Source organism: Chiloscyllium plagiosum, unplaced genomic scaffold (genome assembly GCF_037043375.1).
Source record: "Chiloscyllium plagiosum isolate Xiang-an unplaced genomic scaffold, Cpla_swu_hap1 HiC_scaffold_20, whole genome shotgun sequence".
NCBI classification, from domain to species: domain Eukaryota; kingdom Metazoa; phylum Chordata; class Chondrichthyes; order Orectolobiformes; family Hemiscylliidae; genus Chiloscyllium; species Chiloscyllium plagiosum.
This window is the reverse complement of record NW_028270158.1, coordinates 56,928,860-56,942,447: the sequence shown is the minus strand read 5'-3', so window position 1 is coordinate 56,942,447 and position 13,588 is coordinate 56,928,860. Positions and strand designations below refer to the sequence as shown.

Genomic DNA, 13,588 nt, shown 5'->3' with positions numbered 1-13,588 from the left:
CACTCATAATCCCCGCTCCCTGCCCAACGCAAACCGAAACACGTACACATATAAGTTTGTGGAGTGAGTTTGTTCTTGCAGAATTACATTTTACTTTTTTTTGAAAAGTGCCTGAATCCATGTAAGATTCTGTAAATCTGTTTTTTAGATTAGAATCAGTCTGAACATTGTGGCACAGACAGTCTCACACAGTGCAGCTCACACCTTAAATACATTATCTGGGCCCACATGACACCAATTGTTAAAGATCACTTGAGAATGTAACTTTTAAAAAGGTTTTGCGATTTAGATATGAAAGAACTGAAACCAACATGTTCATTCTAAAAGATGAGAGACTTAACAAACAATCCAGGTCTTTTTCAATATATACAATTTCAGTTACATCACACTGTAAACGTTTGCTATAAATTCTGTGCGTTACGATCTTATACTCCACTCCTGATGAAGGAGCAGCGCTCCAGAAGCTAATGTTTTCAAATAAACCCGTTGGACTATAACTTTGTGTTGTGTGATGTTTGACCTTATCAGACAGAAAATAGTTGGAGCACTGGTATGACCGGAGAAAAGTCATTCTCCGTTTGGCAGACTGCAACTAGTGGGGTACTGGAAGGATAATTCTCCAGCCCCAAGCACTCACAATATATAACAATGATTGTATATGGGGACTTGTGGTGCAACAGTAGTGTGCCTACCCCCTGGACCCGGAGGCATAAGTTCACGTTCAACCTGCTCCAAACGTTTGTATGAGGGGACTAGGACTCTGGTAGCATAGTGTTTGTATCCCTCGCTCTGAGACAGTAGGCCAGGGTTTAAGTCCCACCTGCTCCAGAGAGAGATGTGTTATAACATCTCTGAGCAGGTTGATTAGGAAAATATGTGAATGTGGAGACTCAGTGTATCATTTCCAAGTTCCTGATGACATAGGTAGTGAGGTGTGCTGCATTAAGCATTTAAGAAGCTCAGTAACTAGTGAAGAACATAGAGTTATGGAATTACCTAGTACTGAAACAGACTCTTCAGTCCAATTTTTCCATGTTGAACAGACATTCCAATCTGATCTAGCCCTCATTTGCCAGCATTTGCTTCATATCCCTCTAAACCCTTCCCATTCATGTACCTGTCCAGATGCCTTTTAAATGTTGTAATTGTACGAGCCTCCACCACTTCCTCTGGCAGCTCATTCCATACACACACCACCGTTTGCATTAAAACGTTGCCCCTCAGGCCCTTTATAGATCTTTCCCCCCTTACCTTAAACCTATGTCGTCTAATTTTAGACTCCCTCTCCTAGGAAAAACACCTAGGATGTTAACTTTATTCATGCCCGGCATGATTTTATAAACATGGCAAACAGAAAGGACCTGAAGACTAATATGTAGGCAAATAGGAAGGCTAATGGGATGTTAGCCTTTGTCACAAGAGATTTGTGTACAGGATTAATGAATTCTTGCTTCAATTGTATAGAACTTTGGTTAGATAACGCCAGGAGTTTAGTGTGCTTAGGAAGATTATTTAGAGGCCGTGCAACAAAGGTTTACTAAACTGGCTCCTGGTATGGTGGGACTACCCAAGAAGAGAGATTTGGAAAACTGGGCCAGTATTCTTGAGTATCTTGAAGACTGAGATGTGATTTTATTGAAACCTACAAAATACTTAAAGGAGTTGACAGAGTAAGTGCAGGGAAGATGTTACTTCTATTTGTGCTCCCTCACTCCACTGTCAGAATTTTCAGTATGGATTTTGTGCTCAAGTCACTGGAATGGGATTTAAACTTACTAGCTCAAAGTTTGTGAGAAGATTTGTAGCTCGGGTGCTCGTTGCTGTGGTTCTGTTCGCCGAGCTGGAAGTTTTTGTTGCAAACGTTTCGTCCCCTGTCTAGGTGACATCCTCAGTGCTTGGGAGCCTCCTGTGAAGCGCTTCTGTGGTTTTTCCTCCGGCATTTATAGTGGCCTGTCCCTGCCGCTTCTGGTTGTCAGTTTCAGCTGTCAGCTGTAGTGGCCGGTATATTGGGTCCAGGTCTATGTGTTTGTTGATGGAGTTTGTGGATGAGTGCCATGCTTCTAGGAATTCCCTGGCTGTTCTTTGTTTGGCTTGCCCTATAATGGTAGTGTTGTCCCAGTCGAATTCATGTTGCTTGTCGTCTGCATGTGTGGCTACTAGGAATAGCTGGTCGTGTCGTTTCGTGGCTAGTTGATGTTCGTGGATGCGGATCGTTAGCTGTCTTCCTGTTTGTCCTTTTTTGTGTTTTGTGCAGTCCTTGTATGGGATTTTGTACACTACATTAGTTTTGCTCATGCTGGGTATCAGGTCCTTCGTTCTGGTGAGTTGTTGTCTGAGTGTGGCTGTTGGTTTGTGTGCTGTTATAAGTCCTAGTGGTCGCAGTAGTCTGCCTGTCAGTTCAGAGATGTTCTTGATGTATGGTAGTGTGGCTAGTCCTTTGGGTTGCGGCATGTCATCGCTTACCAGCTGCCAACATAGAGCATAGTGATTACAGCTGACAATATTAAGGTCACAAAATTTCCCATCATCTGAACTGTATCATGGGGCATTGAAGTAAATAGGAGTTGATTGAGTAGGTGTTAAGGATTCTTCTCGGTGGAAGAGATATAGCAAGGGAGAGATCCCATCAATGTATCCACCAAACTGATAAACTTAGCATCAGTGATAGAATCGAGGGAGTGGACAATGAGGAGGAGGCTAGTGTTGTAGATCAGATATTCAAAGTGTGAATATAAGTTCAGAAGATTTTGCAGAGTGTACAACGAATCCATGGAGGATGTGGATTAACCTAAGCATTTTGAAAGTCAAATGGTGAACCAGTGGAAGTTGATGAGGAGAGTGGATGATTAATAAGTCGACCTTAGAATGAAACTGAGTGAAGGAAACAAACTCTAGGTGAACCGCAACCCTTACTCAGTAATAATTTTATTGAATCATGGAGCAGGTTTACAGGAATAAAAGGGCTACTTGTTGCTTATGTTTCCTATGGAAATCATATTAGAGTTCAAAAGTACACTTATGAGCACTGTGGGGAAGCCAGATATACAGATGAAGAAGTCGTAGATGATTATTTCAGCAGTAGCTGGGGTGATGTAGAAAAGGAAATGATTGACACTTTTTGTGTAATCTTGAAGAACTGAGTTTGAAGAACTGAGTGGCCCTTTTTATATTGATTTACCATTTACATTGTTCTCGTGATCTATTTGTCTATTTTTGCTTTACAAAATAGACACATCTTCTCCAGGGTCAGTTTTCTAAGTGTACTCTCTGAATATGAAATCCTACCTGTCAGAAGCACACATCTCGCAATGGAACATGTGCTCACCATCATCTTCCATCTACAAATTGAAATGCACTGAACAGCATGTGAGGTAAGAATCAACATTTCTATTTCACTTCAATGACACCCCAAAGCATTTTAACACCAACTAAATTTTTTGAAGTCTGAACATTTTTGTAACATAGCAAAACACAATTTCTTGATGTACACTCATAGTTGAGGAGGTGACACGAAGTTCACATTCATGTAGTGCAATCTTCTTTTTTGTTGAATATAGAAATGTCATTCTTCATATTTCCCCCAAGTTATATTTGAAATGACAGCTTATTATCTCACTGGAGTAGTTTATGCAATGAAGGTCACCTCCTGATAGCCATGAGTGACTTACATTGAAACCCTGGAAGGCTGATCAGTTGGAGGAGTTTGCATTTTAGAACATGCACCATGTACTGTTCCTTGAAAATATTTCAATAGCTTAGCTTCAAATGAAACCTCAACCTAAATGTTTCTTACGAATCAATGCTTCATCATTATATCCTAGCTGATTTGTACATTATCCACGCACATTTTAATGATGCTATATTTTAATTCTGAAAAGTGACACCTTTTAAATTAATCAGCAACCAGCATATGCTCTAACAAAGAGTAATCCTTCTTTTGGTTTTAGATGTATTCAGTCAAAAGTACTGATTTCACTGCTTATAAGTCAATTTTCTACTCAGCTTGACCTAATATTTCAGTTCAATTTTAGCTTTTTGGAACATTCGAATTTTCTATTTCTATGCATGAACTTGTCTATGTTTTTGCGAACAGTAGCACCCCTACAGTGAGCAAACAGGTCATCCAGGCCATCGAGTCTTCCCTCCCAAGATAATCCCACCCAGACTCACCCCACTATCCCTGTAACGCTGCATTTCTCATGCTGAATCCACTTAGTCTGATTTGGAGGTGTCGGTGTTGGATGGGTGTTAAAAGTTAAAAATCACACAACACCAAGTTATAGTCCAACAGGTTTATTTGGAAGCACTAGCTTTCGGAGTGTTGCCAATCATCTGATGAAGGAGCAGCGCTTCGAAAGCTAGTGCTTCCAAATAAACCTGTTGGACTATCACCTCTGCACACCACTGGACACTATGGGGCAATTTAGAATTGTCAGTCCATCTGAGCTACACATCTTTGAAACCCACGCAGACACGGGGAGAATGTGCAAACTCCACACAGTCACCTGAGGGGTGGGAATTTAATCCCCCTTTGTGAGGCAGCAACCGTGCCGACCAGGAACAATAAAATATTAGTTGTCATTTATCAAGGCTGAGAACTTATTAAGGATCTTCGGGGGCTTGGGGGGGTCAATAATCACTGGTCCTTTGCGGAATATTTGACAATCCAGGAATGAATGAAAATAACGTCTGCCCCAAAACTACAGCCGGCCTACAATTCCCGGCAGGCATTGCGAGCGGCCGCCTGCCGAAACGGAAGTACCTGTGCGTGTGACGTCTGTTCCTGGAAGGCTGGGCCTGTAGCGGGAGCCAGGAGCTGGTGCAATGGGTGATTGAGGCGGCCGAGCGCGGCTCAGACGGCACGGTGAGTGGCAACTGGCGATTAGGATTAATGGGGGAGGGACTGCATTCGGGCAGCCCGGGAGAGGCAGTGAGGCCGAGCCTGGATCCGCCAAAATGGGGGAGGCCGCTGCAGTAAACAGCTCCTGGCCACTGTGGGGGCGGGGCATGAGAAGGTAAGGGAGGGGGGCGTGAACCACTGGGGAGGAGGGTGTATGGGGGGGGGGGGAGAGACACACCATGGTAGGGAGGGCACCCCCTGGGGGGGGGGGGCACCATGGTGGAGAGTTCCCCCGTGGAGAAAGGGAGAGGAGGGTCCTTCCATAGAGGAGATTAGGAGAGGGGCGACCCCCTCCCAATTGAGGAGAGGAGCAGGGCTACCCCCATGGAAGAAGAGAGGGTGGGGTGGTCCCCTAAAGGGGGGGGGGGCGGTTGTGTGGTCTGATGTGGAGGGGGTTCCCATGGATGGGAGGGATGTCACAGTGTCTGGATGGAGTGGAACAGGAAGGATAGTATAAACATGGGGGTGGGAGCAGTCATGCAAAAACATGGAGTGGGGAAGGGGTGAGGGCGGATTGTTTGCAAGTTTGGAGGGGGAGGGGGAATGGGAATCCATGGAGGAGGAAGGGAGGACGTATGTGAACCTATAGGGTTGTGGCAAGGGATGTGCATAAACCCTTGGAGAAGTTCATGCTGGGGACAGAGAGGTGCTTAAACCCAGAAGAAGTTGCTCAGGAAATTGAACTTTCTTCTGGGTAAAGCCTCCTCTTGGAACCCCAAAGTCTCCAATTTAAATGGAGACTTTTGAAGGGTTCTCATGAAATTAAGTAATATGCTCAGGAAAAACCTGAACCATTTAAGGGCATAGTATAACTCCTGAGTATTTAACAGACTCCACACATACATCTCACACTTTGTATGGCACCCCTCTTCTGACGTTACCCTGATGTTTGCTGCTCAATAAATGACAACCCTCCTCATGAGTGGCGAAACATAAACTGATCCCAGACCCACTGGAGCCACTGGGCAGCACGGTGGCACAGTGGTTAGCACTGTTGCCTCACAGCGCCAGAGACCCGGGTTCAATTCCCGACTCAGGCGACTGACTGTGTGGAGTTTGCACATTCTCCCCGTGTCTGCGTGGGTTTCCTCCGGGTGCTCCGGTTTCCTCCCACAGTCCAAAGATGTGCAGGTCAGGTGAATTGGCCATGCTAAATTGCCCGTAGTGTTAGGGAAGGGGTAAATGTAGGGGTATGGGTGGGTTGCGCTTCGGCGGGGCGGTGTGGACTTGTTGGGCTGAAGGGCCTGTTTCCACACTGTAAGTAATCTAATCTAATCTAACCCACTCCCATGCTGCCAGGCTCCAAAAAACCCTACCTGCCAGATCTAACCCGAGACCTTTGCCTCCACTAGACTCAAACCCTGTAGACTTGATGCTACACTCCCATACCCCCTGCCCAACTTATTCTTCCACTGATCCTGACCTACCCAGCAGGCTGCATCGCCTACCTTGCCAGCTAACACCTTATCTCCTTCACATTTGTCATCTTACCCTAGTTCCATATCCCGTCCCCAGCCGTCACTAATTTGAGAGACTGCCACTTCACAGAATCTGGCCCATTGTGTTGGTTGACTTTGTTTGCAAATAATCATTGTTCTCTTATAGAGTCATAGAGATGTACAGCATGGAAACAGACCCTTTGCTCCAACTCGTCCATGGTGACCAAATATCCTAATCTAATCTAGTCCCATTTGCCAGCACTTGGCCTATATCCCTCTAAAATCTTCCTATTTATTTATCCATTCAGATGCCTTTTAAATAATGTAATTCTACCAGCCTCCATCATTTCCTCTGACAGCTCATTCCATATGCGCACCACCCTCTGGGTGAAAATGTTGCCCCTTAGGTCTCTCTCAAATTTTTCTCCTCTTACCCCAAAAATCTGCCCTCTAGTTCTGGACTCTTCCCCCCCCCCCCCCCCCAAGGGAAAAGACCTAATTTATTTATCGTATCCGTGCCCCTCATGATTTTATAAACCTCTATAAGGTCACCCCTCAGCCTCCGACACTCCAGGGAAAACAGCCCCAGCCTATTCAGCTTATCCCTGTAGCTCAAATCATCCAACTCTGGCAACATCCTTGTAAATCTTTTCTGAACTCTTTCAAGTTTTAACATCATCCGACTGATAGGAGGGTGATCAGAGTTGTACACAATATTCAAAAAGTGGCCTAACCAATGTTCTGTACAGCAGCAACATAACCTCCCAACTCCAACAAAGAAAAGCATATCAAATGCCACCTTCAGTATCCTACATACCTGCGACTCAACTCTCAAGGAACTATGAACCAGTGCTCCAAGGTCTCTTTGTTCAGCAACTTCCCTAGGACCTTCCCATTAAGTCTATAAGAACTGCTCTTATTTGCTTTTCCAAAATGTAGCACCTCACATTTATCTAAATTAAACTCCATCTCCACTCCTTAGCCCATTGGCCCATCTGATCAAGATCAGTTGTACTCTGAGGTAATCTTCATCACTGTCCACTACACCTCCTTTTAATGAACCTTGCTCGTTTTAATGCAAGTCATGTTGTTCGTTTGTGTCTTTGACGGTAGCAGTTATTATTTTAGATCTTGCATTGAGCATTTATCCAGTGCTAAGGTATGTATCTTTTATATGCCAGAGATCAGTTTGTTATCGGAAAAGGTGATAGATTTAGACTTTGAGTCATAAGTACCAAGTTTTTCACACCATTTCATTCAGTGGGTTTTGGCTTTACTGAAAATTTTCCCTGCCCTGCAGTGTCCTGATGTGTTTGTGCAACAGTACTTTTCACATAAACAGACTGCTGCAGTTAATATACATGGTTTCTAGCAATTATTTAATGATCTCCTTTTGCATTGGGATTTGGTGTCTTTTGCATCCTTGAAGTGCTTTGGGTATTTTATTACATTTAAAGGCTTTAGGCTTGAAGCATTATAGAGTCATAGAGATGTTCAGCACGGAAACAGACCCTTCGGTCCAACCTATCCATGCCAACCAGATATCCCAACCCAATCTAGTCCCACCTGCCAGCACCCGGCCCATATCCCTCCAAACCCTCCCTCTTCATATAACCATCCAAATGCCTCATAAATGTTGTAATTGTACCAGCCTCCACCATTTCCTCTGGCAGCTCATTCCATACACGTACCACACTCTGCGTGAAAATGTTGCCCCTTAGATCTCTTTTATATCTTTCCCCTCCCACCCTAAACCTATGCTGTCTAGTTCTGGACTCCCTGACCCCAGGGGAAAGACTTTGCCTATTTATCCTATCCATGCCCCTCATAATTTTGTAAACTTCTATAAGGTCACTCCTCAGCCTCCAATGCTTTGGGGAAAACGGCCCCAGCCTATTCAGCCTCTCCCTAAAGCTCAGATCCTCCAACCCTGGCAACATCCTTGTAAGTCTTTTCTGAACCCTTTCAAGTTTCACAACATCTTTCCGATAGGAGGGAGACCAGAATTACACGCAATATTCCAACAGTGGCCTAACCAATGTCCTGTACAGCCGCAATATGACCTCCCAACTCCTGTATTCAATACTCTGACCAATAAGGAAAGCATACCAAACGCCGCCTTCACTATCCTATCTACCTGCGACTCCACTTTCAAGGAGCTATGAACCTGCACTCCAAGGTCTCTTTATTCAGCAACACTACCTAGGACCTTACCATTAAGTGTATAAGTCCTGCTAAGATTTGCTTTCCCAAAATGCAGCACCTTGGATTTTTCTGAATTAAACTCCAGCTGCCACTTCTCAGCCCATTGGCCCATCTGGTCCAGATCCTGTTGTAATCGGAGGTCACCCTCTTCGCTGTCCACAACACCTCCAATTTTGGTGTCATCTGCAAACTTACTAACTGTACCTCTTATGCTCACATCCAAATCATTTATGTAAATGACAAAAAGTAGAGGGCCCAGCACCGATCCTTGTGGCACTCCACTGGTCACAGGCCTCCAGTCTCAAAACAACCCTCCATCACCACCCTCTGTCTTCTACCTTTGAGCCAGTTCTGTATCCAAGTGGCTAGTTCTCCCTGTGTTCCATGAGATCTAACCTTGCTAATCAGTCTCCCATGGGGAACCTTGTCGAACGCCTTACTGAAGTCCATATAGATCACATCAACTGCTCTGCCCTCATCAATCCTCTTTGTTACTACTTCAAAAAACTCAATCAAGTTTGTGAGACATGATTTCTCATGCACAAAGCCATGTTGACTATCCCTAATCAGTCCTTGCCTTTCCAAATAAATGTACATCCTGTCCCTCAGGATTCCCTCCAACAACTTGCACACTACCAAGTTCAGGCTCAACGGTCTATAGTTTCCTGGCTTGTCTTTACAGCCCTCCTTAAACAGTGGCACCACGTTTGCCAACCTCCAGTCTTCGGGCACCTCACCTGTGACTATTGATGATACAAATATCTCAGCAAGAGGCTCAGCAGTCACTTCTCTGACTTCCCACAGAGTTCCCGGGTACACCTGATCAGGTGTATTAGCTTGCTCTTTCTCTGTGGATGCTGTCTGAGTCGCTGTGATCTCCAGCATTTGTTGTTTTCAGTACAGATTCCCGCATTTGCAGTTTTTTGCTCCGTATTGTCTTCTGTGCTTGTTTTTAAATCTGCTGTTATTCTGTGATGAAAGGTGACTTGTGGTTATTCCGATCTGGGTGCTATTATGTGTGTTGATTGTCAGTGAGGTCCCGAGAGTAGTTTGAAGGGACAGCAACCCTGTGTGGTATTTTTAGCAGCTACTTCAGTGACAGCTGCTGGTATAAATTAATATTTTTGTAGGAGAACTTGGCAGAGCCTTGATATGGCTGCTAGTTTGTTGTTCGAATCTATGTGTTCCTCAAACTCTGGGTGTCATATTGAAATCTCACCTCCTACCAATTGAATGAGTCCTACTGATGGAAGCTTGCCTTTTGAACTTGAGTAGAGCCGTCTTTGGGTGCTGTTGAATTGGTGTAAAAGAGTGAGGTATTAGCGCATGAAGTAGTTAAAGATGCAACCTGCATCTAAAACTCTTCTATCTTTTGAGAGACTCGACTTGCCTGTGTTTGGTGTCATATAATCACTTTGGACTGAAGCATTGTGGCAATTTCTTTTTCTTGTTCATGAGAACTGCACGTCACTGGCAAGGCTAATATTTACTGCTCATCCTTAATTGGCCAGAGAGCGCTTAAAAGTCAACCACATTGCTGTGGTTCCAGAGTCACATGTAGACCAGACTAGATAAAGATTGCCAGTTTCCTTGCTTAAAAGGATATAAGTGAACAAGATGTGTTTTTTTTTTACAACAATCAGTACTGGCTACATGGTCACCATTGGTTTACCTTGCTATTAATATTCTAGATCTTGGTTGAATTCACATTCCCCCCTCAAGCACAATATGGTTCAACCTCATGTTGTCAGTACATTAACCTGAGCTTGTGGATTACGAACCTAGAGACGTTAGCACTATGCCACTACCTCCCCAATTTATTTACAGTAAGTACAAATCTGTCATCTAAGTCTAGACTGCAAATTGCATCCAGCTGTCCAATTGGGGGAGTTGTATGGGATAATATTGGGGCTTGATGATTTGCCAGTCATGATAGTGGATGGAGAAATCTGCAGCAAATATATTTTGCACATTATATAGGCCAATATTTCGGTGTGATTTCTGTTTTCTTTAGCATTTTGGAAACTGATCTGCAAACTAAATTTTGTGCCAGTTCTCAACTGAGTATACTTTCTGGGTAGCAGAACTGTCGGAATGCTTGAAGCTGGAAGAACAATTGGCATGTTACTGGAGATAAATGTTGCTTATTTTCGGACTGTAGCAGTGATGGAACTTACATTCACAGCCAGAATTGCTACTTACTCTGTGTGCCTAACCAAGGTCATTTGTGGAAGCGGTGGCTGTTGTCTCCCAAACTCAAGTGACTAATGGGAACCACAAGTGCTGAATGTCTCTGACATATTTGACTGAGCCTGGAGTTGTTTGTGTACTGGAGTGTTGTGTTGACAGTTGAATTAATGAGCTTGTTGATAGAATCTTCTGTTGCACTTCTTCAATGCACAGTATGTTGTGGCTTCCCTGAAATTTCGGAACATGGTTATTCTTGTCTGAAACTGACAAGATACATCATTGGCTGTACTCCATGTCAAACATCCTCCGTGCTACCTGAAGAAGAAAGTAATATAGTAACAGATGCCTTGTAACTGATTTGAGTAGGAGACAGCCCTTTCAGTCCTTGTATTTTTCCTGTTAATACCAATTTATACCATAATTCGATCTCTCTCTTTGACTTATTGCATTGCGTTGTGTTGCAGATGATGGGCTATTATTTGTATTTGGCTTGTGCATTCTGGAACTTTTAAGTTAAACAAGCCTGACTTGAATTTTCCATCCATATTGCTTTGTCATAAGGAAGTTGAGTGTTTGACTTAATTTTGTCTCTTTGGCATGAAAATATAAATTTGCAAAAGCAGAACTGACTGAGGCGTTTGAGCAATAGATGTGGTGATACTGAGTATATGTCACAGATAGCAGTAAGTGGCCTTTGCATGAAGGTGATGTGGGTTTGTAGCCTTGGCTTGATATTAGGTAGTTGAGTTACAACATGAGGTAAACCCCTCTTCGAATTTAAACTGTACACACAGAAGTTCACCTCGCATCGTAATGTGTTAAATTTCGAGAGGTAAAGAACTATCCCATAGGTCACTATTTAAAGTAAAAATTAACAATTTTATTCTTTAAGTCCCAAAAGAGAAAATTAGACAACTATTTATAACTCCTTTCTCTTAAACCTATCTTTTACCTCTCGCTTTACAATACTGGTCCAATAAATTCCCTCTTAAATTTACAGCTAATCACTTTCAAACCCCAGTTGTTGTCTTCGGATGTCAAACTTTCTCTGTAGATTTCTTTTGGTAGTCTTCAGGGGTCTGCTGCACAAATCTCTTATGGACAGGTACCTTTCAGAGAGCTATTCAGCTGGCAGTCTGTACTTGATGGTGCTCTTGGCAGTTCTCCCCCTAAATGTTCACACTGTCTGGTTTTATACTCCAAAACATTGCATCATTTCATTGGTTTGATGTCATCCCAAACAGTAAAATTCAAATTCAATTGGGTTTTGGTATCTGGGGTACAATTTAAATTGGTTGGCCGAATTTGAATTTGTTCTTGTTCCATGGCAATGCAACTCCAGCCAAATGTTACATTTTTAAATTGTTCAGCACACACTGTGCTTTCAGTCAATCCTTGCTAGCTCTCTCTCTCTCTCTCTCTCTCTCTCTCTCTCTCCCTCCAAGATACAGTACACCTCTACACCTTCATAACAGTTGCAAACAGATTTGAACAACATGAGATGTCTGTGAAGAATGATGGAGTCAGTGGCAAGAATATAGAGCTTGGCGTTATTTTTGTTTAACTGAGATAAATTATGGTTCATCCAATGCTCAAATGTTTTGTGTTCCTACAGTTTGCTCCTTTATCTCAGGCCAAGGTATGGCTCCAGAAGTTTTGTTTTGCACCAGTTTGTCTGTGGACAAATACAGAAGGTGTTCCATTCACATTTACTGTATCAAAACTCAAGCCAAATTTCACCTTCATCCAATCCACATACATGACAGATAAATGGTGTAAATCAGCCTTGATCTAATTGAAAAGGCAGTACAGAACTGAGGGACTGAATGGCCCCTCATAAGTAATCAGATTTGGAATTTTGACCTTCTCCGGCCTAAGAGGCCAGTAGTAGCATTTGTATTACTATTCAAGACCAGGTTTGGCACTCACTGGGGGACCTGCATTGTGGTTCCATTTTGTACAGTTCATTCACAGGAGTTAATTTATTTCTTGATTGAGCTGAAGGACAACTATTCAAGCTTCATCCTTTCCTGATGAAGGGCTTTTGCCCGAAACATCGATTTTCCTGCTCCTCTGATGCTGCCTGACTTGCTGTGCCTTTCCAGCACCACACTCTTGACTCTAACCTCCAGCATTTGCAGACCTGTTCGAGGTTCTGTCCAACTGCTCCTGGATAGGCAAGCTTTGCTTTGTGCATCCACTAAGATTATCACTGATAGATGTACAGATTCATTTGCAGGTCTGCAGAGCTGATTCCTGATTTAATCATTTATTTACTTCAGTTTAGGGAAGGTTGAACATCCCCCTTGATCATGTCCAAACCCACAAGCAAAGATCCGTCCTTCCGTGAGCGATTCAAAAGCCTTCTGGGAATTGGCCCTCGTATTAACACCAAGCAAGCGGAATGTAAGCCAGCAGAATTCATCATAACGAGTGAAATACTAAAGGTACTGTGCTCAATACGTAATGAGAAATGTATTCTCTTTATGTTTGCAGAAATGTTTTGTCTATTTTGTGTGGAACACTGTCATTGAGAGTATATTTTTTCTATTGCTTCAGGATCTGAACATAGAGTGTGGACTTTACAATAGAATAAAAACCATTGGCCATGTTTGTGACCTAGCCAGGACCAGGAAGTTTGAAGAGGTAATAAGCATGTTTAGCACTCTTTTAGTGATGTGCTCCTCCAGTTGTAGGAACCATGGTTTTTACAGGTTAAGACAATGATGGTACAATTTAGACAATCAGTTATTGCTGAAATAGTTTTATCACCTCCAATATTTTAGTTTTATCTCGATAGTTGTGTTCCAGACTGTGCTACTTTTAAAAAGAGGTAGAAACATACAATGGTAAT

The 13,588-nt window shown here is 43.1% G+C and overlaps 1 protein-coding gene across 6 annotated transcripts in view; it reads left to right on the top strand.

Moving 5' to 3' along the window:
- Positions 1-4,773: 4,773 nt before the first annotated feature.
- The window catches only part of tsc2 (TSC complex subunit 2), an 81,278-nt gene continuing 72,463 nt past the window's right edge, over positions 4,774-13,588 (top strand). For 5 of the 6 annotated variants that reach the window (XM_043711192.2, XM_043711191.2, XM_043711189.2 and 2 more), the window contains exons 1-3: positions 4,775-4,864; positions 13,017-13,181; positions 13,294-13,380. In XM_043711192.2, coding sequence (XP_043567127.2) covers positions 13,047-13,181; positions 13,294-13,380 — 222 coding nt within the window. In that variant the 5' untranslated portion in view covers positions 4,775-4,864; positions 13,017-13,046. Of the gene's footprint in view, positions 4,865-13,016; positions 13,182-13,293; positions 13,381-13,588 lie in introns of all 6 variants that reach the window. The other variant, XR_015760596.1, reaches the window with a different exon arrangement.